This window comes from Rana temporaria, chromosome 11, assembly GCF_905171775.1.
Source record: "Rana temporaria chromosome 11, aRanTem1.1, whole genome shotgun sequence".
Lineage (NCBI taxonomy): Eukaryota > Metazoa > Chordata > Amphibia > Anura > Ranidae > Rana > Rana temporaria.
The window spans coordinates 107054787-107082306 of NC_053499.1; the positions used below are offsets into that span (position 1 = coordinate 107054787).

General features: G+C 46.6%; 1 protein-coding gene across 1 annotated transcript in view; it reads left to right on the forward strand.

Moving 5' to 3' along the window:
- The window catches only part of SPTBN2 (spectrin beta, non-erythrocytic 2), a 904339-nt gene that overhangs the window by 646136 nt on the left and 230683 nt on the right, over nucleotides 1-27520 (forward strand). The window contains 1 exon segment of the mRNA XM_040328797.1: nucleotides 18827-19583. Coding sequence (XP_040184731.1) covers nucleotides 18827-19583 — 757 coding nt within the window.

Below are 27520 nucleotides of genomic sequence, written 5' to 3' on the forward strand. Positions count from 1 at the left end.
TTTTTTTGCCTTCCTCTGGACCAAGTCAGGATCGAGGATTAAGTTAATCCTTGATAATCCCCCCCTCCCTCCTCCCCCTGGTGTTTGGCGACTATGGTTAATCTGCAATATTCTGCAGAAACCATTGGGGATTTGAGGCAATTTGCCGCAATACTACCAGCCATCACTAAAAAAGCCCTAAGAACTGAGCGACTTTTGAGAATCGATCGACTATCAAAAATCTCAGCCGTTTACCCCAGCCTAAGCATATATCATGTGCTTTGATCAACACAAGATCGGCAGTAAAACACGGACTGGAAATCCATGATTTCATTTTACAATACGATTTAGACTGCCTCTTTATTACAGAGAGCTGGCTTACAGCCGACTGCAACACCATTCTAGGAGAACTGGTGCCAGAAAACTATTGTATCATAACTGAAAACAGAATAGGGCAAAGAGGAGGAGGACTGGCGGTGATCCATAAGACTCATCTTGCAATCACTAAACCTGTCCTTCAAAACCCTCTTCCATTCATGGAAACCCTTACCCTGCAACTACAAACAAACTCCCAGGAGACCATCCGGATTCTACTCTGCTATAGGCCACCTGGCCCAAAATCGCAGTTTCTCCCATCATTGACGGACTTTATCTCCACCTATACCCTTAACAGCAAACACCTTTTGCTGCTCGGGGACTTCAATCTCTGGGCCAACTCCCCGCAAGACCCCGTTGCCGATGCCTGCATTGATTACTTCGAAGGATTAGGGCTACAACAACTAGTATGTGGGCCCACACATGCTTCAGGTCACACACTCGATCTTATTTTCAGACAAGATCTGGAAATAAAAATCTTGGAAAATGAACCATTGCCATGGACAGATCACCATGAATTAAATTCATTATTTCCGATTTCCCACCCTTAACTAAAACATCAAATCCAGTGACAACACACTGGACTAGATGTCAGAAGAAGCTCCACTCGGAACTCTTCAAAGCCACGTTAAGGAAAAAAATAAATACAATTCAGCCTCATCAAACGGCTGAAGAAACACTGGATACCATAAACACAGCTCTATTACAGTCAGCCGACTTAATAGTGCCGAAACGTAAAACCCGCATCCGGAAAAATAACTCCAGCTGGTTCAACAGCCAACTGGCATTACTGAAGCAAGAGCGCAGAAGGGCGGAAGCCGTCTGGAAAAGAAGCTCTTCAGATGAGAACCTCATCGTCTACAAAGCAACAACAAGAAAATACCACAAAAATCTTCAAAGCCAAGAAAAACTCTTTTTCCGAGGCTATCAACCGCGCCCTTAATCGCCCACGCGAACTCTTCAAGTTGGTCACTCAGACCATGAATCCAGGATGTCTTGAAGCCCCCAATTCGGACTCCCAAGAATTTTGCAGTGAATTGTCGGATTACTTCATTAATAAAATCGAGGGGATCTGACAAAGCATTCAGCAAAATAATTCCCCCCTCAACCCTCCCCGTAATGATTTACACAATACCTGCAGTAATTCACCACAACCAGGTAAGTTCACGCTGGAACCTATCTCTATCCATGCCACTAAAAATATCATCGGTACTCTGCGTAACAGCACCGCGCCGAATGATATCATCCCCACTAAACTGCTGAAGGAATGCGCCGACATCCTGGCACCTCCTATCACGCAGCTTATCAACCAATCCTTCAGGGAAGGCATAGTGCCCTCCCAGTTGAAGGAGGGTATAATTCAACCCATCTTGAAGAAACCCAACCTGGATCCCAAGGACCCACTCCACAGTCGTCCAATAACAGGCCTAAATGTACTCTCAAAGGTAATGGAAAAAGTAGTGGTACAACAGCTGCAACAGCATCTAGATACCCACAACCTACTTGATCCATTTCAATCAGGATTCCGGCCTGGACACGGGACAGAAACCACATTGCTCAAAATATGGGACGACACTCTCGAGGCCGCAGACGAAGGAGTATCTTGTCTTCTGGTTCTGTTCGACCTAAGCGCAGCCTTCGACACAGTAGACCACAAGCTTTTATTGATTTGGCTAGCTGAAGTAGCCAGAGTCGCAGAAGGCGATTTATCTTGGTTCTCTTTTTTGGAAAACCGATCGCAAATAGTGAAGTTAGGACCTTTCACTTCTGAGAAACGCACATTATCGTGCGGAGTCCCTCAAGGATCCCCCCTGTCGCCGATGTTATTCAACATCTATCTTCGCCCTCTTATTGAGATTATTAGCAGTCAAAAACTGCTCTACCACTCATATGCAGACGACACGCAACTATATTTCCGCATTTGCAATAAAAAGGATCATCACCTCAATCTAGAGACATGCCTCTCTTTGATAGAGGACTGGATGACAAAGCGTTATCTTAAACTCAACGGAGCGAAAACAGAACTTCTCCTGTTTCACGCCAAGCGTATGAATCAACCTGCAACAACTTGGACCCCCGCCCATTCTGGGAAAAATCATCACCCCTAGCGCCAAAGTCAAAAGTCTTGGTCATCTTCGACTCCTACATAACAATGGATGCACAAATAGGGTCAGTAGTCAGCGGATCTCACCATCTGCTGCGCCTACTACACAGACTTATTCCTTTTATTCCCAAGGAAGACATAGCGGTCGTGGTGGGAGCTATTGTAAACTCAAGATTGGACTATGCAAATGCCCTTTACCTCGGACTCCCCAAGTACCAAATCGCTCGTCTACAAGTCGCTCAAAATACGGCCGCTGACTGGGAAAAAACCTTGGGAATCAATCTCACCTTCACTGAGAACCCTTCACTGGTTACCAGTAAAAGACAGAATCACTTTTAAAGCACTCTGTCTAACGCATAGATGTATCTATGGGAATGCTCCCCATTATCTATGCGAAAAAATAAAAGCTCATAATCCCAATCGCGTTCTGCGATCCACCAATCAAAATCTCCTCCAGATACCGAAAGCCAACTACAAGTCCAAAGGAGAAAGGAGATTCGCGGTCCAAGGGCCTAGACCAGGGGTGTCAAACTGGCGGCCCTCCAGCTGTTGCAAAAAGTCCCATGAGGCATTGCAAGGCTAACAGTTACAAGCATGACTCTCACAGGCAGAGGCATGATGGGACTTGTAGTTTCGGAACAGCTGGAGGGCCGCCAGTTTGACACCCCTGGCCTAGACTATGGAACGCTTTACCAACCAGCATTCAGTTGGAGGAGAACCACTTGGCGTTCAGGAGAAAGATCAAGATTCATCTCTTTTGATACCAAAGGAGACAGGAACAACAAGCGCCCAGAGGCGATTAAGTTCGCATGTGCTGCGCTATATAAGTTTTCATTCATTCATTCAAGGCTTAATAAGGGATGGGGCTCTGGATGAGGGAGATTTTTGCAAAATGAGGACACAGCAGCGCAACAGACACATCTCACTCGAATATTTTTTTTAAACTAAGCTTTTAACCTCCTCCCGCCCGCCGTATATCAGCAGCAGGGAAGACCTGTACATATAATCGGGACATCAGTGCCCTGATTATCAGTGATGCCAATCGGTGCCCATCAGAAGAGCCAGTCAACACTGCGTTTCAGTGCCTGCTCATCGGTGCCGCCCTTCCATGCCACCTTTTATTGCCCATAAGTGCTGCCTTATCAATGCAGCCTATTGGTGCTCATCAGAGCACATCAGTGAAGGAGAAAAATAACTTTTTCTCTTTCGTTCATGGACGGACACAGCTCCTTTTTTCTTGACAGTAGGGTTTATATGCCGTCTATCAGGAGAGGGCTAGGCAGACATGTTAAACAGTTAAAAACACGTGACAGCGGCAAAGCTGAACAGTACCCCTTTTATCCTGAGATCTACTATTGAGTGACAGGCTGGATAATATAGATCCTTGTAGTCTCCCCAGTCCGGCCATCGAGCGTGAGAAGACCTTTAGCTACGCACTGGGTCGGCCAAGACATACCCCATTGCTCCAGGGGTGGCCGGTGAGCTATGCTCTGAGGCACACACACATGACCGGGCTACTGCTGTCTGAGTCTCAGTGGGCCGTGGCCGACAACCACTCTGTACTACTCGGTGATGGGTCTGTCAGGAATGCGTCCAGCAGTCCCCACAGGACGGTAAAGTAGGGTTCCTCCTGTTTCGGCAGGATGAAACAGCTGGGCATTTCTGGGGTGATCGATTTAGGGGGTCCCCTCACTTTCCTTTTCTTCTCTCCCTGCCCCTTCCCTCCTCCCCATGCATCTGGGCTGGGCCTGCTGTGTACCAGACCAGGGGTTTTCCTGGGGGGGCTCCGGGTCCTAGCTGGGGGCTGCACGGTTTGTCCGAGGTCCGCTCTTAGTGTGGGTGGTCTGCCATGTGGGAGGCCCAGCGTGTTTGCGGCCTTTTCTTTTACCTCAAACGTTCGGCGACCATTTTGGATGAGCCAGCACCATTTTCTTGTAGCCGCGCTGATTCGAATGCACTGGCGGCCATATTCTTGTAGCTCTAGCTTGGTTTTGGCCTCTAGCGCTGGAAATGTCTTTCTGAACGGTGCGAGCAGCACATAACACCTCAGGCACAGTCTGTGCAGGAGAGAGCGGACTAAAGCGCTAAGTGGTACCTGGGTGAGGGCGGTGAGTCCTCTGGGGAGCCCCTTGGTCTGTAGCAGCTAGGAGGGTGGGAGTTGTGTACCTTGCCTTTAGTCCCTAAGTGGCTGTCAGGTGAGAGTGGGTCAGCATGGCGTCAGAAGCTGGCGCTTCTTCCCCAGACATTTCTGTGATAGCAACTGGTGCCCCTGCACCTGCGGTAGGTTTGGACGCTTTGTCTGCGGTCCTGGAATCCTTTGTTGCTAGGGTGCAAGCGGTGTGTGGGCGCAAGGGGGGGGGTAAAAAACGCCGCCTCCCCCCACCATCTTCTGGGGAAAGCTCTGATTCAGACTCGGGCCTGGCTGTGACACAGGGCCCCTGTTCTGACGTGTCAAAGGATGCGGACCAGGATAGTGAGGAAGACACTGTGTCTGGGTCAGCGCAGGAAAAGACGCTTGTTGGAGCACTTATCACCGCAGTGCGGGAAACCCTCAAATTGGAGGATATGGAGGGGGCATCAACTGATGTGTTGGTCCCATTTGGGTCCCACAAGCCAGCCCACACTGCTAAGGTGTTTCCTTATGTAACTTATTTTGATTAGTTTTATAGACAAAGAATGGGAACGACCACAGAGGGCCTTTTTGGTCCAAAAACGGATCTCCTGGCTTCTCTACTCAATCGGAAGGTATTGAGGTTTGTGGTCAGGCCCAAAGATCCCTGGGCATGTGGCCCCTCCGGTTCGACCACCATTACCTCCATGGGATTTGAATCTGGTGCTCTCGATACTTCAGAAATCTATGTTTGAGAACATCGGAGAGATTCCCTTTTTGACACTCTTTTAGAAAGTTGCCTTTCTAGTGGCTATTACATCCATCAGGAGGGTTTCTGAGTTGGCGGCCTTGTCTTGCAAGCCCCCATACTTGATCCTTCACAAGGCTAAGGCGGTGCTACGCCCGCAGCCTTCTTTTCTTCCGAAAGTTTGTTTCGGCTTTTCACTTAATTGAGGACATTGTGCTTCCATCCTTATGTCCTCAGCCGTCACACCCCAAAGAGGTTGCTTTGCATTCCTTGGACATGGTCTGAGCTCTGCAGGTGTATCTGTCTGCTACGCCTCCGTTTCCGAGGTCAGACTCACTGTGTCGGTGGCTGGTCCAAAGAAGGGCCTGGCAGTCTCATCGGCCACCATTTTTCGGTGGATCAGACAGATCGTGATTCGGACTTATGCCCTAAAATGGCAGGCGCCTCCCTTTCCTGTCACGGCGCATTCGACCAGGGCAATAGGGGACTCCTGGACCTTCCGACATCAAGCATCTGTCTCACAGGTGTGTAAGGCAGCGATCAGGTCGTCCGTTCACACTTTCACTGAGTTTTACAAGGTTGGAGGTGTGGCCAGCGTGGCATGTCAGTGGATGCTTTACCCTGATTTGATCCGGTTTCCAGCGGCACAAACCGTTTTGTTTTGCCCCAGGAGTTGCAGGAACACTCGCGGTACATCCCGATCGATTTATCGGCGGCTTACATGCTATGATTACCCAGGGAAACAAAGGTGACGGCCTGAGCCACGATGTCCAATATAGCGGCGCTCCGTCCTCCGCACAGAAGACCAGGGGGAGTGATAAAGCCAAGGAGGGGGTGAGTAAGGCGAGCAAAAACCCAGAAGACAAGACCGGAGACCCCCCTAACGACATGCGCTACTATGCGCTGAAGCTCACAGAGAAAACCGACTGCCCAGACCAGCCTGCTCTGAATGCTGACACAGGCCGCAGTGATACAGACCCTGATGACCTGCTGCAGGGACAAGGAGCGGCGGCCATGCTGGAGCAGGCAGATGGATCTGCAGGGGAGCTGGATGAGGCAGAGGACTCCGGAGCAGAGGAGGGTGAGCAACCAACCTTAGCAGCTATCCTCAGGGCTGTTAAGTGCACAGCCTTTGTTAATGGGCTGCAATTGGGGGGTTAGAAGAAGAGGTCGGCTTGGTCAGACAGGACCTGCAGAAGATAAGAGATTGCACGACGGCTGCTGAGAGTAGAATCAGTGACCTGGAGGACAAGCTGCCTACCATGATTAGAGAAACGCACGCCACCACTCGTCTTGCTTAAAGCCACTGACCTGCGCGCTGAAGATTTTGAGAATAGGTTGAGGCGCAATAAGAAGGTGGAGGGAGAAGGTGGAGGGCCGGGATCCCACCCAATTTGTGGAACAGTGGCTGCTGGATGTCTTTGGCAAGGAGTCATTCTCACATCTATATGCGGTGGAACGAGCCCACAGAGTCCCTACCAGACCACTGCCGCCGGGCCACCCTCCGCGCCCGCTATTGGCTAGGCTATTGAACTATTGTGACAGAGAAATCATTCTTCGACTGGCCAGAGAACGCAGGAACGTCCAGTTTAATGGAACCAGAGTCTCCTTTTTTTTCCCAGATTTCTCGGCGGATGGTACAGCGGAGCAGAGCACGGTTCTCTGATGTTAAAAAGCGCCTGCAAAGACTGCAGGCCACATATGCCATCTTATACCCTGCAAAACTCAGGATCACTTCTGGGGGGCGAACGCATTTTTTTGAGAATGCTACAGCGGCGTCGGAGTGGTTGGATGCCAACGAGAATGTTCTCAGGCAGGCTCAGAGGCCTGTGGCAGAGGAGGACTGAGTACACTGTCTTCAGAGCAATTGTTGATCTGCACTCTCTTGGATTGCTTAACTTTTTTCTTTTGATGTTTGTGCTGCTGGAAACATACATTGATTTACTGTTCATCTAAATGCGAGATCGGAACTGTTTCTATATGGAATTCCCTATAGTGTTACTAACTGGTGTCCTACTTGCTGCGGTTAGCAGTCACATGGACAGTATTGTGGACACATTGTCCTTTCTTTTTTTTCTTTTCTTTTTCCTTTTTTTTTTCCAAAGTTGGTTTGGTCACATCGGTGCATGGGCATACAGAATACTCAGGATTTGTGCTTTATTTGGCCTTCTCAGGCAGTTCTATTTACCTACTATGCCGCACTGCAACAGTTTGGAGCACCGTTGTGCTCATTGAGCCGGTATTTTTGGTTTTATTTTTTCAGAGCATCAGATAACTTTCTTTCTACATACATGGCGGCCACTTCTCACATTGGGCCGTGGCCCGGGATGTTCCTGGACTACTGGCGTATGACTGTGCTACGGTTGCCCCGTCTGCCTGGGGGGTGGAGGTACTTTACATTATCCTGCAATGTACCCACAAACATTGTCACAATGACCATGGTATCAGTTCTCTCCTGGAACGTTGGGGGGCTTAATGATCTTTTGAAACGGACCATGGTGTCTACTCTACTTCGCAAATATTTGCCAGCCATCTGTGCCTTGCAGGAGACGCATTTGGTTCCTGACTCGGTCTCTTGTCTGGGATTTAGGTGGGTGGGGAAGGCGTACCACTCCACTCGCACCTCTTTCTCTAGGGGTGTGAGTGTCCTGGTGCATGACTCTTTAGATTATGAGGAGTTTGATTCGGTAATAGATGCTGAGGGGAGGTATATTTTTTTACTATGTCAGTTATATTCCCTTAAATGAATTCTTGCCTTTGTCTATGTACCACCGCCTTATGATAATTTAACACTTAGAGCACTGGTAGACTTTCAGATCAAACACTCTGAGGTGCCATTGTATGTCCCAGAGGACTTTGTTACACAGACCCGATTTTAGATAAACATCCCCCGGTTGTAGCAAGACGGGGGACCAAATGTACCACCCTGAAAAAATGTATAGATGAGGTGGGCTGGAGGGATCCGTGGAGAGCTAAATACCCGGGTCAGAAGCAGTTCTGTTTTTCAAAGGGCCACTCTGCTTTATCATGTATAGACCCGGGTTTGTGCTCCTTTGCATCTGAACGTTATGTTTCAGAGATTACATATGCACCCACGTAGTGTCAGATCACTCCCCACTGGTGGTACAGTCGGAGGTCCGTTTGCCTTCAAATTTGGCCCGGGCCCCTTGGAAGTTAAATGCTTTCTGGCTCCGTCTCTTCCCCTCCCATGAGCGAGTGGTGACACAGATAGTAGATTTCTGGCAGATTCATGCGGGGGAGACGGGACACCAGTGGAGTCTGAGAAGCCTTTAAGGCGATGCTTAGGGGAGTCTTCATTAGGGAGATTCAGGCAATTAAACGTGACACTGGTGCGCGGAGGGAGGAGGTGGAGCGGATGGCAGGAGACTTTGAATGTATTTTTTTGGCAGACCTCAGACAGTAATAGAGAGGCGTGGTTGGCTGCTCAGGCGGCCTTGCTTCACGTGACTGCCTCTACGCCCACCAAGTGTCCCCTTCTATTGGGGCACTCCGCACTGACACTGGGCGAGTGACTAACTCCCCTTCTCAGATAATGTCCACCTTAGTCGGTTACTATTCAACACTGTATGAATCTAAACAAACTTACACAACAGATTCTCTCCGCCATTATCTTGGTACTGTGCAGCTTCCCCAGATGTCGTCCGCCTCTAGGAGGCAATTGGATGCCCCTTTGAGGCTAAAGGAATTGCAGCTGGCGGCCGGTGTGTTCCCCAATTCTAAGGCCCCCGGTGATGACGGCCTCCCTGTGGAGGTTTACAAACAGTATGCAGATTGTATATTGCCTAAACTGTTAAAGGTGTTTAATGAGGCCAATCTATGTCTAGAGCTACGATTGTGCTAATATTGAAGCCCCATAAGGACCCCCTTGACCCAGGGTCGTATCAGCCTATCTCACTTTTGCAGAATGATGTCAAGATTTTGGCAAAAGTCTTGGCGTTGCGTCTTTAATATGGTGATCTCCTCGATTATTCATTTGGATCAATCAGGATTTATGCCCCAGAAATCAACGGCAATTAATTTGTGCCGACTTTTTCCCAACATCCAGTCTCCAGCAGACAACGATGGGGACTGGGCCCTTCTGTCCCTCGATGCCCATAAAGCTTTTGACAGCGTGGAATGGGAATATCTTTGGGCAGTTATGAGCAAGTTTGGGTTTGGAGATAGGTTCATCTCATGGGTTCAGCTTCTGTATTGCTCACCGGTGGCGCACATCAGGAAGGGGGATCAGGTATCCCCTAGCTTTAAACTACACAGGGGGACCAGGCAGGGCTGCCCTCTGTTCCCTCTATTGTGTGCCCTGGCCATTGAGCCACTGGCTGCCATGATCCGCTCTAGCCCATCTATTCAGGGACTCCGATATGGGGAACTTCATGAAAAGATAATGTTGTATGCTGATGATACGATGCTGTTACTTGGTGATACGTCCACTTTTCTCTTCGGGAGGCTATGAGGGTGATAAGGGAATTTGGGATATACTCTGGGTTGGTCATAAATTGGACTAAATCATCTCTTACGCTGTTGGATGCGACGCCCGATCCATCGGTGCTGACCATGCAGGACATTCCACTCTCAGGCTCTTTTAGATATTTGGGCATACAGGTGACCCCCCGCCTGTTAGAATATATTGGACTCAACCTGACCCCTATGCTAAATCGCTGTCGAGACAAGGTTAAAGTATGGAGTAGGCTTAAGCTATTCCTTGCGGGCTGTGTGAACCTTCTTAAGATGATCATGATGCCGCAATTACTGTATATACTCCACAACACCCCAATGGTCATCCATCCCTCTGAAAAATTTTTGAATCATAAACTCGATTTTCCGGTTACTCCTTTGGCAGTCAAAGCCGGCCAGAATCAAACGAACAGCTGCAGCGCCCAAAAGACGCTGCAGGGCTGGCGTTGCCTAACCCTTGGCTTTACAATCTGGCTGCACAGTTGCAGCATATAGCGAGGGCGGCACACCCCCCGCAAGAGCAACACCTAAACTTGATAGACTCCACTCCTGCACTACTTTACAACAGGATCAGGGGTGGTGGATGGTCTGGAGGCCCTGCACTTTACCAAATCCAACAGGCTGTTCCCTACTTATGCACTGATGCAAACAATTTGGAACAAAGTGAGGGCGATGCAGGGGGTTCTGGGATTCACTAAATATAGCCCCATATGGGATAACGACCACTTCCCGGAACTGGCAAAAATACCATATGGCACCAGGTGGCTACAATTTGGCATATCTCATTTGACTCATATTTTTCGAGAGGGCAGGTTGAGGCCTTTCGCTGAGCTTAAGGAGGCCTTCAGGCTCCCGGCTACAATGCACTTTTATTACATGCAACTTCATCATGCGGTCAGGGCTCAGGGAGATGGGGACCAATGGTCCCTAAATCCGCCTCCATTTTTAATTACATGCTTGAGTTAAAGGCTTTATCTCCTGTAGCTATGCCATGCTCCTCTGCCTTTTCCAATGGGGACTCCCCTCTTAAGGCGGTGTCGCAGTGGGAACGGGACGTTGAAACTTTTGAGGAGCAGCAGTGGGGGAGGCCATGCAGGCCGTCCCCCTGTGTTCCCTGAATGTGGCCCAGCGTGTGTCACAGCTATATATTCTCATTACACGCCAGTAAGGTTGGCTCGCATGGGGGTAGGGTCAGATGCAGAATGTACTAGGTGCAGCAGGGATCATGGAGATTTGATTCATCTCCTTTGGAGGTGTGCAAAGCTCCACCTATACTGGTCACAAGTCCTGGATACCCTTGATAGGGTCTTTCTCCTACGCCTTCCAGGACGGCACACCAGAGAGATAAGGGCTCCTCCCACAGGAAACACAATCAATTGACAAGTTTGTTATAAGTTCCCACCCCTCCCCTTGCTCCTCAGTATTTTGATTGTGTTTCTCCCGAACACAGCGGCACGTTTGTTGTTTTATATTACCTGGAGACGGTGAAGTCGAAGGGTACCCCTGTTGAGGCAGGTTCAGGGAGGCCGGGGAGAGCTGAACTGACCTGTTGGCTTCGGTCGCTCACAGGTCGCCACAAAGACAGGCATGGACGCTCTGAGCTGTGGTGAAAAAGCCATCGTCCCTCTGCACAAAAATCCGCCACGCTGCTAACTCTTCTTCCTGGGGGGGTTTGCAGAGGAGCATTGCGCTCCAGACCTCGTTCGGAGGTACAGGAAGCGCGTCACCGGAGAGTGGGCGTTCCCTACACGGCAACCCGGAAGTGACGCCTCGGCGTGGAGAGCAGCGTGGAGCGGTGGGGTCGGCGGCGGATAAACCCTGCGAACAGGTACCGGCAAGCCAAGGACCCAGTCAACCTCCTCATGATGGAAGAGGAAGGGAAGACTAGCGCTGCGGCTACCAAATCCAGATCGGGGGTCGGTGAGTACTGTCCCTCCTGGAAAGGGAGAAAAGGGGAGAGTGAGAGTTCCTGAGTCGCAGGATGCAGCTGGTAACGGCTGCCTTCCTCGTTCTCTCTCTCTTTTCTCCCTAGTACAGCCTGCAGCTCTGAAGTGGGAAGAAATAACATGGTTGTTTTTTATTATGTTCCCTCTCTAACAGAATCTCCCGGTGAAACCCAGGGGGCCTCTGCTCAATCCTCAGCATCTGCTAGTGGTAGTTCCTCTAAAAACTGTAGAAACTGGAAACTGTAGAAACTGTAGAAACTGGAAACTGTAAAGATAAACTCCCAAAATCCTATACCAAACCCTTCTGCCACAAATGTATTAACCAGTTGGCTGGGAAGGAGGCAGCTGCTATGATGAAAGATTTTCTCTTGTCAATGCAGTCTGAAATGTTGGCCACGGTTAGAGCTCTCAGGGAGACAGCTACACAAGCAGCCACAGGCCCTAGCACAGAGGAACCGGCCCCTAGAGAGACTTTGATTTCTCAGGGAAGGCTAGTTGCAGGACCCAGTACCCCTTTCCTATCCTCTCAGGTCTTTTCTCATGATCTGGAGGAAGAGGAAAGTGAGGTCATGAGCCAGGTCACTAGACATAGCTCAGAGGGTGAGGAGGATAGAGACTCAGTCTTGTCTCAGGAAGAAGGAAAATTGAAAAGATTCCTCTTCTCAGCAGAGGACGTGGACAGTCTCCTTCAGGCAATCTATGCCACTGAAGAGATTCCAGAGGTTCCTAAAACGACCTCTGCACAGGATAAGGTGTATAGGGGACTCAGTGAAATACAGGATAGAGTCTTCCCTCTCCACCAATCTCTAAAAGAAATAATCCTACAAGAATGGAAATATCCAGAAAGGAGACTAACCACTCAGAAAACCTGGAAACGGAAGTACCCGTTCACCCAATCAGTTGGGGAAGCTTTCTTTAAACTTCCAAAACTGGATGCGGCCCTGTCTCAGGTCACTAAACAGTCAGACCTCTCATTTGAAGATGCTGGCAGTATTAAAGATCTAATGGATCGCAGGGCCGAATCACTCCTAAGAAAAGCATGGGAGGCTAACACAGCTTCTATGGCCCCAGCATTAGCTGCGACCTGTGTAGCCAGGAATGCAGACCTATGGGTAGAGAAACTGGCAGAACACCTCGGCCAGTTTACAGAGTCAGAGGAAATTTTGGGGTCTCTATCTTTGATAGGAAAAGCTGTCGCATACTTGGCTGATGCCGCTTTGGAAACTGCCAAAGCTTCAGCCAAAACAGCGGCCTTGATTAACTCGTCCAGGCGAGCTATCTGGGTTAAAGCCTGGGATGGGGATGTCACATCAAAGGGAAAACTATGTGGACTCCCTTTCCAGGGTTCACTTCTGTTTGGCCAAGGATTGGATGATGTCCTAGCTAGGTCTTCAGAAAAGGGAAAGAAATTCCCTGTGAAACCTAAGAAAGATGGGTTTAAGAAGACTTTTCGAGGCCCCCAGGGGCAAAACAAGCAGAAATATAAAAGAGAACCCAATAGGCGCTGGTTTTATGGCAAAGGGAACAAAAAGAATAACTTACTCTTTCCCTCCGCCAAGGCTGAGGCTAAACAGACCAAGTGACGCCAAGGTCAAGGTAGGGGGGAGGCTGTCCCAGTTTGTACAACAGTGGGAAAATATTTCAGACAGTCCCTACATACACAAGCTTATAAGGGATGGGTTCCGCCTGGAATTTGTCACCTTTCCCCCCCCTATGATCACCCTCACGCAGCTCCCCAAGGATACCCTAAAAAGAAGGGCCCTCTTGGAGGGGGTTCAGGAATTGGTAGAGCAACTAGTAATAACACCAGTGCCAGTAGAACAGCAATACCGGGGGTTCTATTCCCACGTGTTTTTGGTTCAGAAACCATCAGGAAAATTCCGCCTGATAGTAAACCTAAAAAAAAAACTAAACGGATTTTTAGAACAAAAGAAATTCTCCATGGAGAGTATTTACTCAGTAAGAAAGAACCTCATGAAGGAAACCTACATGACAACCATAGACCTGAAGGACGCCTATTTGCACGTGCCAATTCACGTGGACCATCAGGCCTTTTTGAGGTTTGCGGTGGTGGTAGGGGAGGAAATCTTTCATTGGCAGTTCAGGGCACTACCCTTCGGCCTAACCTCCAGCCCCAGAATCTTTACAAAAATTCTGGCAGAGGCAGTAGCATTCCTACATCTTCAAGGAATATGCCTTATACCATACCTGGACGATCTACTGATCTCCGGGCAGACAGAGTCACAGGTTCAGAGGGATACCAACAGGGTGATAGAGTTTTTAGAAAGCCTAGGCTGGATTATCAATTTAGAGAAATCCTCCCTCATACCAGAACAGGTAAAAAATTTCCTGGGCTACACTATAGACTCCAGGCTCCAGACGCTTTTCCTGCCAGAGGAAAAAATAAAAAAATTAGTGTCAGGAGCAGAGAATCTGGTGAGATTCCCCAGACTTCCCAGGAGGTCAGTTATGAGAGTGCTAGGCTTAATGTCGGCATCCATACCAGCAGTAGTCTGGTCCCAATTACATGCAAGGATGCTCCATTTTTTCTTTCTGTCCTCTTGGGACAAGAAGAAGGAATCCCTGGATCAGGAGATTGTACTCACCCCTCAGGTCCTCTCATCCCTAGAGTGGTGGACCAGTCACCAAAACCTAAGGGAAGGTCGACCTTGGGCACAATGGGATCCGGTAAAATTGACTACGGATGCCAGCACATGGGGGTGGGGTGCCCACTTGGGAAAGAAAAAAGCCCAAGGAAGATGGTGCTACTTCCTGGCTCATCAATCTTCCAATACCAGGGAGCTCAGAGCAGTAGGAGAAGCTCTGAAGGCCTTCCAACAAGATGTCACAGACAGGGAGGTCCAGGTGAGCTCAGACAACGCTACAGTAGTGGCCTACCTGAATCACCAAGGCGGTACCAGATCCGGTCCCCTATTAGAACTAACCATGAAAATCCTGGGTTGGGCAGAGAAGAATGTCACCTCCATCTCAGCCATACATATAAAGGGGACAGACAACATAGAAGCGGACTTCCTCAGTCGCCAACAATTAAGACAGGGGGAATGGGAATTGAGTCCCGAGGTCTTTCAGGCCTTAGTTCTTCAGTTTGGCGAACCAGACATAGATCTGTTCGCGAACCGGAAGAACAGGAAAGTGAACAGGTACTTCTCAGCCTCGGTAGAACGGGATTCAGAGGGCCTGGATGCGCTGTCCCAGAACTGGCATTTCAAAATGGCCTACGCTTTCCCACCCCTGGCGCTAATTCCGCGGGTACTCCAGAAAGTCAGCAAGTCCCCCGGTCAGGTCCTCCTTATTGCCCCATGGTGGCCAAGGAGGACATGGTTTGCGAACCTGAGGTTCATGTCAGTAGCAGAGCCTCTGAGACTCCCAGCCAGGACAGATCTTCTCAGACAAGGTCCAGTGTTTCACTCGAGACCAGAGTTCTTTCAGCTAACAGCCTGGTTAGTGAGCGCCAGATTCTGAAACAAAAAGGTTGTTCAGAAAAGGTGATTGATACTCTCCTTACAAGTAGAAAGCCGGTCACTAGAAAGATCTACTCAAAGATATGGAGAACCTTCCAGACCTGGAGTAGAAAAAGACAAAAGTCTTCCCAGTCGGTTCCGGTTATCCTGGATTTTCTCCAGGATGGAGCGGACGCTGGGCTTAAGGTTAGCACCCTGCGAGTACAGGTAGCGGCCCTCTCGGTGTACCTGGATAAAAGATTAGCGAAGGACGACCTAGTTAAGAGGTTCTTACTAGCTAGGGAAAGAATGTCCCCCGTCCTTAAAAGCTTCTGTCCACCATGGGACCTTACTAGGGTATTAGAGTCATTATCTATGCCTCCTTTTGAACCTTTAGAGAAAGTTTCCCTTAGGTTCCTTACGTTAAAATTAACTTTTTTGTTGGCTATTACTACAGCCAGGAGGGTAGGAGATCTGCAAGCTCTGTCTATGAAAGAGCCTTTTCTTAGGGTGCAACCAGACAGGGTCACTCTTAGGGCAGATCCCTTATACCTACCTAAAGTAGCATCCTTACTCAACAGGACGCAAGAAATTATATTGCCGTCCTTTTGTTCAGAACCAAAGAACGAGAAGGAGTTTAAGTTCCACTGTTTGGATGTAAGAAGATGTCTTCTTATATATTTAGATAGAACCAAAAGTTTCAGGAAATCTAACCATCTCCTAATCCTCTATGGTGGGGTCAGGAAGGGATTACAGGCCTCAAGGCCATCAGTCTCAAAATGGATTAGAGAAGCTATTACAGAGGCTTATCAGTGTGCAGGAGAACCAGCTCCACTTAATATCAAAGCTCATTCAACCAGATCTCTGGCGACATCTTGGGCGGAGAGAGCAGGTGCCTCCTGGGACCAGATCCGTACTGCGGCTACCTGGTCAAGTCATCACACCTTCCTGAAACACTACCGTGTAGAATTGTTGTCACAGCAAGACCTGGCTTTCGGTCGGAAGGTCCTCCAAGCTGTGGTCCCACCCTGAGGTAGGCCTGAGGTCCTTTTATATCCTCTCTGGTGTGCCGTCCTGGAAGGCGTAGGAGAAAACCTACGTTGGATCTACCGGTAACGGTATTTCTACGAGCCTTCCAGGACGGCAGGCCTACTACCCACCCTATGTGAAGAAAGGTAAGCTATATGCTAAATGGTAAGTACCGATGGGGTGCCCCTTGTGAACCAGTTCAAGATTACTTTATTAAATACTGAGGAGCAAGGGGAGGGGTGGGAACTTATAACAAACTTGTCAATTGATTGTGTTTCCTGTGGGAGGAGCCCTTATCTCTCTGGTGTGCCGTCCTGGAAGGCTCGTAGAAATACCGTTACCGGTAGATCTAACGTAGGTTTTCAGACAAAAATTCCTGTCGACCCCAAGTATTGTTTGCTGGGCATATTAGATGCACTCCCACTGGAGAACACCCACAGGCAGGCAGTGGCGAGGGCCTTCTTTCAAGCTTGGAAGGTAATCCTGAGGCACTGGAAATCCACGGAACCCCCCACAGTGGCTTGCCCAAATGGGTGACACTATCTGTCTAGAAAAACTGATCTATCAACATAGGGGGTAAAAGAGGTAAATTTGATAAACTGTGGGCCCCATGGCTAGGTGTTCCCGGTCTGGCCCCATTGGATCTGGTCTATGACTGACTGTTTTCCTAGAATATATAGGGTTGCTCTAATTTTTTTTTCTGGATGGGGGGGAATGTTCCTTTTATCTGCAGTGAAGACTAGGTTGCCATTGTTCTTGTCGATTATGTGTAATGCGTTACTGCTGTATGTGTCGGTACTGACTGTTCTTTTGTATTTTGTATCTTTTGTATTTGTTTTGCTCTGAACCATGTGTGTACAAATACCTTTTGTGCTCAATAAATAAGTTTTGCTTGATAAAAAAAAAAGTTTTACAAGGTTGATGTGCATGCATCTGCGGATGCTTGCTTCGACCGCAAAGTTTTGCAGGTGGCCATTTAAGGTTGAAACTCCTCTGTTGAGGAGCTTAGTTTGTTTTGGGGGGAAGTTGGTTTGCTTGCTGTGCCCACCCCTCGTTTTTTTGACACTGCTTCGGGACGTCCCTACTGTCAAGAATAAATGAGCTGTTCATGAACGAAAGAGAAAATAAAATTTTTATACTCAACGTAAAATCCTTTTCTCTGAAGTTCATGGACGGACACAGCACCCACCCCTCCTTTTTGTTCTGCTTTTTGACAAACTGAGCTGCTAGATGCAGAGTGAGGGGTTATAGCCAGAGGGACCGCCCCCTGGGCGGTACTGTTCAGCTTTGCTGTTGCATGTTTTTAACTGTTTAACATGTCTGCCTAGTCCTCTCCTGATAGACGGCATATAAACCCTACTGTCAAAGAAAAAAGGATTTTACGGTGAGTACAAAAATCCTATTCACAAAATTTTCTGACAAGTGAAGGAAAATAAAAATTGGCTATTTTTTTTTTTTTTTTTTTTTTAGCAAACATAAACCCAGCATGACTTTGCAATTGTCATTTAACCACTTAAGCCCCAGACCATTTGTCTGGTTAAAGACCAGGCCACTTTTTGCGATTCGGCACTGCGTCGCTTTAACTGACAATTGCACGTGCGGCTTGGCTCCCCAAAAAATGTACATCCTTTTTTTTTTTTCACTACAAATAGTTTTCTTTTGGCGGTATTTGATCACCTCTACGAATTTTATTTTTTGCGCTATAGACAAAAATAGAGCAACAATTTTGAAAAAAATTCAATATTTTCAACTTTTTGCTATATAAAATATCCCCCAAAAAATTATAATGTATTTTTTTCCCTCAGTTTAGGCCAATACGTATTCTTCTACATGTTATTGGTAAAAAAAATTGCAGTAAGCGTTTAGTTTGCCCTAAAGTTATAGCGTCTACAAAATAGGGGATAGTTTTATGGCATTTTTATTAATATTTTTTTTTTTACTAGTAATGGCGGCGATCAGCGATTTTTTATTGTGACTGCGACATTATGGTGGACACTTTTGACACCATTTTGGGACCATTGTCTTTTTTACAGCGATCAGTGCTATAAAAATGCACTGATTACTGTAAAAATTACCTTGGCAGTGAAGGGGTTGACCTGTAGGGGGTCGCTGAAGGGGTTAAGTGTGTCCTAGGGAGTGCTTGTAACTGTTAGGGGACGTGGCTTGCCGTGACACGTCACTGATCGTTGTTCCCGATGACGGGGAACACGATCAGTGACAGTCTCACATAGGCAGAATGGGGAGATGTTGTGTTTACACTAACATCTCCCCATTCTTCAGCTCTGTGACCCAATCGCGGGACACCGGCGGCGATTAGGTCCCGCGGGCATAGTCACGGAGCTCACGGCAGGGTCGCGAGTACGAAGGTGGCGTGCGACCACACGGCTCGCAAATTAAAGGGGACGTACCTGTACGCCCATTTGCGCAGCCGTGTCATTCTGTCGACTTACATCGTCGTGCGCCGGTCGGGAACCGGTTAAAGTGTGAAAATTGGCCTGGGCAGGAAGATGGTAAAAGTGCCCTATATTGAAACCGTTAAAGATGTATGTTTTTTTTAAACTTAAACCCTTTTTACATACTCCAATCATTTGTTGTTTGCAGTTGGAATCGGTTTCGCGAGCTGGTTGGTCAAAAGAGGAACGCTCTTGACTCTGCTCTAGAAATCCAAAATTATCACTTGGAGTGTAATGAGACTGTATGCTGGATGAGAGAAAAGACCAAAGTTATAGAGTCCACACAGAGCCTGGGAAATGACTTGGCAGGAGTTACTGCTCTTCAACGCAAGCTCACTGGTATGGAACGTGATCTTGAAGCCATACAAGGAAAAGTTGGGGACCTTCGTTCAGAAGCTGATAAGCTTGCTTCAGAACACCCACAGAGAGCTTCAGCTATTACTGGTCGTTTATCTGATATAGATGAGACTTGGGATGAGTTAAAGGATACCATGAAAAGAAGAGAAGAAACCCTAGGGGAAGCAAGCAAGTTGCAAGGATTTTTACGTGACTTGGATGACTTCCAGAGTTGGCTGTCTCGGGCTCAGACTGCCGTAGCATCTGAGGATGTCCCAGCTGACTTGGTTGAGGCAGAACGCCTGCTTGCACAGCATGAAGGCATAAAGAATGAAATTGAACGTTATGGAGCAGACTACAAGAGGATAAGAGATGTTGGTGAAGAAGTAACTCGTGGTCAAACTGATGCCCAATATATGTTCCTACAACAGCGACTTAAGGCTCTAGACACTGGATGGAATGAGCTAAGTCAAATGTGGGAGAACAGACATGAGCTGCTCTCTCAAGGCTACAGCTTCCAGGTGTTCCTAAGAGATACTAAACAGGTGGAGGGCTTCCTAAATAACCAGGTAAGGTGGTTAATACATTGGCTAAACTTTTTATACCGTGTAGTGTTTTGATCATGATAAATGATCTAAAAAGTAGAAAAGGTAACTAGAATGCCGAGTTGCAGGTACCTTGTAAATGCTTTTAGATACCCGTTTTAAAAATTAACTGTGTCCCTGTGTGGCCACTTGGCTTTGATTACGTTATGTCCTTGCTTGTAATGTGCCCTGACTTGTGACATTTGATGGTCAATGCCAGAGCCTTTATTGCCCATCGAGGCTCTGGCGAATGAAAGATAAAAAATGAGGGGGAGATAAACCCAGACTTTGAGATATCGCAATGCCTGGTATACAGGCCTTGAATCCCTTAGATTCATGGGGCTCCATGGGTATTGATATGAATACAACTGATACTTTCAGGTACCACAAGGTGTCTGCACTTTTGAACTGTTATCTTGGGCTGTTTGGTTTGTCAGGTGTCAAATATTTACCTTTCATCAGGTTAATTGCCGAAAAATCTCAGTAAAGTGATGCTAAACAAAATTGTTCTCTAAAAAATATATACACGCCCACTACTTAATGGCCCTGTAATCTATTTTCCATCAAATCTTTCTTACTTGTTTTTCTGCTTCCTTGTAATGTCTTCTGTGAGCTCCCAAACTGTTTCTGTCATGTGCAGTGCTGTAGACAAATTACAAATCCCATAGTTACTAGTTGTCCTCAGGGGCGAGGAAGAGCGCAGTAGCTACATTCTGACATACAGTACAGCAGGACCACGGAGAACGAACATAGCCACCCTCCAACAGAAAGTTAGATCGCAGCAGAATAGAATAGATTTTTTTTTTTTAAATCTGAGGTTCGTGTCTTTTTAATAAAGACAGAGATTACTAAATTATGCATGAACTTCTTTAGTGAAGAGCAAATATATATAATATTGCATATTAAAACATTCATTTAGTGCCACAATTTTTTTACACTATATTACATTACACTTTGTCAATTGAAGAACACAAAAATTTTTAAAGCCAGGTTCCGGGCATAATTTTTTTTTTTTTTTTTTTTTTGCAAGCTAAAATTAATCACATCAAATAGTCCCTAAAACATATTAATAGCGCCCCAATCGTTCCAGAAATCATTGCAAACACTTGCCTTATATCCTCCAGCTCATGTTGTGGCCGTATCCATCATATGTGTGGGTAGTGAAGCCCAGTTCCCTTTTCTTCCTGGTTTTCAAGGAGAGGTGCATGCTGGGGCGATTTTTAGGCACCGTAATGCCCAGGAGGCAATGGGGTCTTAGGACAGGAAGTGAACCACCTAGTACCAGGAACTAGGCAGATTACGAAATCTGCCTAGTAACAGCCAGATGGAAGTGAGTAAAACATTTTTTTTTTTTTTTTTTACATTAAAGGCAAGCTGTTAATAGAAAGTTCATTTTTAGGGTGGAACTCTGCTTTAAACTATCGGGTTATACTGCCACCTTTAGGCAGAATTGTAGACCAGCCCAGGATAAACCCCCACTCCTACTTCCAGCATGTCTGTTTTTTGCTAGTTTCCTAGGGTGATGGATGATTTCTTCAGCTCTGCTGAGAAATGTCTAACCTTTTTTTGCTATCCATTTTTTTTTTTCAATCAGGATTCCTGCTATAAAGTTCATGGGCTTGTCCTTTTTTTTGCAACTATCCTGGTCCACTTTTCCTAAGCCTGACTTCGAAGTGCACTGAATTGGACATGCAGGGCTAGCCTAGAATGTGATGTTAAGGCTCTGGACACTTCATTGTGGTGCTTTACAGACTTTTGTGTCCTGGTAAAAGTTAGCCATGGTGCACTTTTCAGGCCCAGAGCTGTGACATTGCCTCAATGCTTGACCTTGTCTTTGAGAAGTTCACCTTTTTCCCCAAAAAAATAAATGCAAATTTTTTTGCAGGTTAAAAACGTACATTTATATTTTTTTTGTCGCCAAAGCCTGTAAAGCATTGCAGGCTTTAAAGCATGGCAGTAGAGGCGCAACTAGAATCTTCAGGACCCCTGTGCAAGAAACCCTTACATCGGGGTCCAGATAGCCCCCCTCCTTACATCGGGATCCAGAGCCTCCCCCCTTGCATTGGGGTCCCCAGAGAGCCTTCTCCCCCCTTGCATTGGGGTCCCCAGAGAGCCTTCTCCCCCCTTGCATTGGGGTCCCCAGAGAGCCTTCTCCCCCCTTGCATTGGGGTCCCCAGAGAGCCTTTTCCCCCCTTGCATTGGGGTCCCCAGAGAGCCTTCTCCCCCCTTGCATTGGGGTCCCAAGAGAGCCTTCTCCCTCCCCTTACATTGGGGTCCCCATAGAGCCTTCCCCCCCCTTGCATTGGGGTCCCCAGAGAGCCTTCTCCCCCCCCCCTTGCATTGGGTTACCCAGAGAGCCTTCTCCCCCCCTTGCATTTGGGTCCCCAGAGAGCCTTCTCCCCCCTTGCATTGGGGTCCCCAGAGAGCCTTCTCCCTCCTTGCATTGGGGTCCCCAGAGAGCCTCCCCCCTTACATCGGGGTCCCCAGAGTTTTCCTGTGTACCTGGCTGTCTCCGCTGTGTACCTCCAACCCCCAGCACAGGGGGTGGTAGCGATCAGCAGCTCTATGATGCCCATGGGATCTCCCTGTGGATTGTAGTTCTCCTCCCGAGTGTATACAATGGAGAGGGGTGGGACCTCTGACCCAGGCAGCCATCGGCAACCGTTTTCAAGCAGAGCGACTCACTTGTACACTGAAGAGTGAAACTGATAGCTGCCTGGGTCAGAGGCCCCTCCCCTCTTCGCTGTATACACTCAGGGAAAACTACAAGCCCCAGAAAGATCCCACTCCCCCCCACTGCATTCCAAACGGGAAGCCACAGGTGCAGGGGGAGATGCTGGGTCTTGGGCGGCGGCAGAACTGCAGGGCCCAGTCGCAAGTTCTGCCACTGGCTGATGCCATGCAGGACTCCTACAGACCTTTTAGGAGTCCTTCGTACGGGCAAGCCGATTAACTCTGACAGGAAGAATCCATGAACTACCACAGCACTGTGGTAGTTTGAGAACTAAAAGCCGACAGCTGCTAAGTTTTCCATTCACTGAATGAGTAACGTGGCCGGGCAGGGCAGAGCCCCGCATTGCCATACTTTTTTCAATTTTGACAGCAGGCACAGGGAGAAGATCCCCACTAGCTGTCAGCGGGGTGGTAGCTGGGACCAGCCCTTGTATGGGTGTAACATGTTATGAGAGGTGAACTTATTCTTTAAAGACTAAGCTTGTGAGTAGACTGCTTTCAAATTTCCTGCTTTCTGTTGGTCTAATTGCAGAAGGAGGGATTGAGCACTTATCCACTGGGTGCCACACACAATCTGGCATTCACACTATGTAGCATTGAGGAAGCACCTGTCCACTGCTGCTTGTACATGCAATAGACACGTGGAGTTCTTCTCTTTGGTTTGTTTCTTACTGTCCGCCTTGGCCACTTTTGGTCAGCTGACCCTACACCAGTGTTAATTTTGGCAACAAATTAAGATTTAGTTTTGTTTTAGAACTAAAATATCATTTTAGTTTAGTCCCATTTTAGTCTTCTGCAAAGTGTTTTCGTTTTAGTCGACTAAATCTCCAGTACATTTTAGTTGATTAAAACTAATCTTGGTCATCTAAAATCTAATGGGTGTAGTTAAATTGTAATGCATTACTTAAGCATTTCTCTACAATTTCCAAACTCATATACTACTGTTGGCGTGAAAAATCGAATTTTTTTAATTATGGTATTTTTAAGGTTTGAACATGCACTACAGACAGATTTATAATTAAAACCGTTTCGTCAAGAATATTGTTTTTTTGACAAAAGGGTAAAAAATAAACACTTTGCATGATCGTGATGCCGGCATGCAGTGCACAATCATTTACGTGAACTTTAACAGTTCAAGAAACTGAACAGAACACAACAAAACCTTTCAGCAGCTTAGCCTGGTGTCAAGAAGGGAAGCAAAGAGGCCAGGCCACTATCTCACTCCAGGAAAAACATCAGGGACAGACTGGTATTTTGCAAAAGGTACAGGGATTGTACTGCTGACTAGAGTAAAGTCACTCTGAATCTCCTTTCTGATTGTTTTGAGCATCCAGAACAACCTTGCCAGGGAAAAAAAGGTGAGTATGAGCGTTGCATGATCCGTCTTGTGTCATGCTCATGCCAACAGGAAAGCATCCTGAGACGAATACTGTATAGGGTGGGTTGCTTCTCTGCCAAGGGAGTGGGCTCAATTTTGCCTAAGAACACAGCCATGAATAAAGAATGGTACAAAAACATATTCAGGCTCTGAGAACAACTTTTCCTAACCATCCAAGAACAGTTTGATGAAAAATGCCTTTTCTAGCATGATGGCGCACCTTGCCAAAAAGTGATCATGTTTTGTTCCCCATGCCACTTCATTAACATTTTGGGTCCATGGCCATGAAACTCCCCAGACCTTAATCCCCTTGAGAACTTGTGTTCAAAACTCAACAGGCGGGTGAGTGAACAAAAACCCCCCACAAATTCTGACAAACTCCAAGCATTGATTATGCAAAAATGGGCTGCCAGGGTGAATTGCAGAGGTCTTGAAAAATAAAGGTCAACTCAACACTGCAAATATTGACTTTGCATAAACTTAAAGGGTCACTAAAGGAAAAATTGTTTTTAGCTGAAATGACTGTTTACAGGGTATAGAGACATAATAGTTAACCGATTCCTTTTAAAAATGATTAAAAATAGATAAAAAACAATCATATAATGTGCCTGCAGTGTAGTTTCGTTTTTGCTGTTGTTTGCTGGTTCTCTGATGTACAGAGAGCCACTAGAGGGCAGTCAGCCAATAGAGAGCAGTGATACTTTGTCTAAAACTCCTCAGCACCAATCCAGTTTCGTTTTACGCACAGTAATCACACCTCCTTGATTAGTGACCACCGTGAGAAATCTCCCAGTACTGTGGTCATCAGGAAACAGGCAACCAGAAAGTGTCCAGAACAGAGAGGATTTACAGCAACATCAAAGCAAAAACGAACAATGAGGACATGAAACCAGGACTGCAGTAAGGTAAAGGAAGCTATTTAGCTAAAAAAAAAAAAATCCTTTAGTGACCCTTTAATGTAATTGTCAATAAAAGCTTTTGACACGTGCGATAAATGCTGTAAATTATACCTCCTATATATCATAGTAACATTTTGACAAAAAGATCTAAAAACATTGAAGCAGCAGACTTTGTGAAAATTTATATTGGGGTCATTCTCAACTTTTGGCCACAGCTGTACATGCACAAGGCCAAGCGCACTGCACAGGCACAGCATAATAAACCAATACTTGAGGGCAATGCTTATTTCTACAATAAGAATCCGTATACTGTTGGTTTATTTGTTCTAATTCTCAGATACATTCAAAGAAAGTGCACAGTCTACAATAATGCCATTAGTGTGTGGATTAGAGTGTCCACTTTTTATCAACTCCCCTCTCAGCATTTGCAATGACAATAGAGATAAATATCACACAAAAAGACTACTGGGGCAGGACCCCGACGTAAGGCTGCTCTTTTTGACCATTACTGATCTGTTTTTCTTTTTCATTAGTGTGATATTTACCTCCTATTGTGAAATTTATCAATGCTACATAGTTGCATAGTAGGCGAGGTGGAAAAAAGTCCACCAAGTCCAACCTATGTGTGTGATTTTCTGTCAGTATTGCATTGTATATCCCTGTATGTTATGGATGTTCAGGTGCTTATCTACTGTATTTGCTGGCGTATAAGACTACCTTTTACACTTAAAAAAACTGGCCAAAAATTAGGGGTCGTCTTATACGCCGGGTCAGCTGTTCGGATGCCTGCTGTATGTGTGGTAATACTGTATGTAGCTTCGGCTACATACAGTATATACCGCTTAGCCATTCCCGGTGAGCGATGTATTCAAATTAATACAGAGCCTGCTCGGATTGGAGTAACAACCTCTGCCAAACTCGAGCAGGCTACATATAGGAGCCTGCTCGGATTGGCTTTGAGAGTCAGAGAGGCGTGGGCTGATGATGTTACAGCCTCTGCCAATCCAAGCAGGCTTTGTATTCATTAATAAAATACATTGCTCGCTGTGATTGGCTCCAGAAGGAAGAAATATAAAGCGTCGGAAGGGGGGGTCGTCTTATACGGTGAGTACAGGCAAAAAATGTAAAATGAGGGGGTCGTCTTATATGCCCGGTCGCCTTATACACCGGCAAATACGGTAATAGTTTTTTTAAGTTATTATTGCTCCCTGCTCAAACCACTGCCTGTGGAAGAGAATTTCACATCCTAACTGCTCTTTAGTTTAAGGTTAAACCGCTTTTCTTTTAACTTTAGTGAATGGCTGTGTCTCTCAATAAATTCCCTTTTGCAAAAGGCTTTATCTCTATTGTTGGGTCTCCAGTACAGTATTTGTACATTGAAATCATATCCCCTCTCAAGTGTCTCTTCGCCAGAGAGAAAAAGTTCAGTGCTCGTAACCTTTCCTCATAACTAGGGTCCTCCTGTCCCTTAGTTTTCTTGCCCTTCTTTTTTTGTTTACAAAAGTTTATTGAAAATTTTCAATGAAAAAAAAAAGTAGCAATACATGGTCAATCATAAAAGTTGACAAAGATAGATGTCAGTACAAAGTTATTGAATAGGTTGTGGAAACATATGTGGGGTACATTGCATGTTGTAACCTCAAAAAGAAATATTGGGAGAATTAGTTGCCTAGTAAAACTTGGGTAAAGAGAGCCCACCGAAAGACATATGGAGTGAGGTTAATAATGTGGTGGGGTATTCCAACATGACCATTTTGTGTTATAAACCTGAATGCTGTCATTAAGTGTGTGATAAACTTTTTCGGAGAGTTTGATCGTTTCCATTCTTTCAAGTACCTGTGCCCAAGAGACACTACAGGATCTCCAATTGAGTGCAATCATCCACTGAATTGAGCTACACAATGAGTGGAATAGTCTAGCAGAATGGGTGGGGACCTCTGGGATCTTGGCATATAATATACATATTTGAGGAGTAGGGGTAACTGTATGGCCTGAGGAGTCTTTGAATCTGGCAGCCGCCAGGTTCCAGATATGACTCAAAGAGGGGCAGCTCCAGAAAGTGTGTAATAGCGTGCCCGGTTCTGTGCAACCTCTAAAACAGTTCGGGGAGACCGAGGGATAGAATGTATGTAGATTTGCGGGGGTGAGATACCATAGTTTTCTTGCCCTTCTCTGGACTCTCTCCAGTTCCAGCACATCCTTCCTGAGGACTGATGCCCAGAACTGGCCTGCATAGTCCAGATAGAGTGGGAGAATTATTGTTTTATCTCTGGAGTTAATCCCCTTTTTAATGCATGCCACTATTCTGTTTGCTTTGCTTGCAATTGCATGCCATTTCTGAGCCTTTTATCTACTAGGACCCCCAGGTCCTTTTCCATCCTAGATTCCCCCAGAGGATCTCCCCCTAGTGAGTAGATTACATTCATATTTTTGCCACCCAAATGCATTATTTAAAATTTTTCTACATTAACCCTCATTTGCCCTGTAGTTGCCCACCCCATTCATTTGTTCAGATCTTCTTGCAAAGTTTCCACATTCTGTGGAGAAGTTATTGCCCTGCTTAGTTTAGTATCATCTGCAAGTACAGAGATCGAGCTGTTTATCCCAACCTCCAGGTAGTTTATGAATAAATTAAATAGAATTAGTCCCAGGACAGAACCCTTGGGGACTCTACTTTCCACCCGGACCATTCTGAGTACTCCTCATTTATAGAGGTGTGCATCTTCACTGGCCTCACAATTTGATTTGATTACGATTATCATTTCAATGATTCAATTCTGCAATGCATCATGATTACAGCGCAAGTGCGCGTGGTTTTCATCAAAAAAATTCAAGCAGTCAGAACTCCCATTTTTATTTTATTTTATCTGTTCTTAAAAAAAAAAAAAAAGCACTCCCTGCATGTAGCAAAG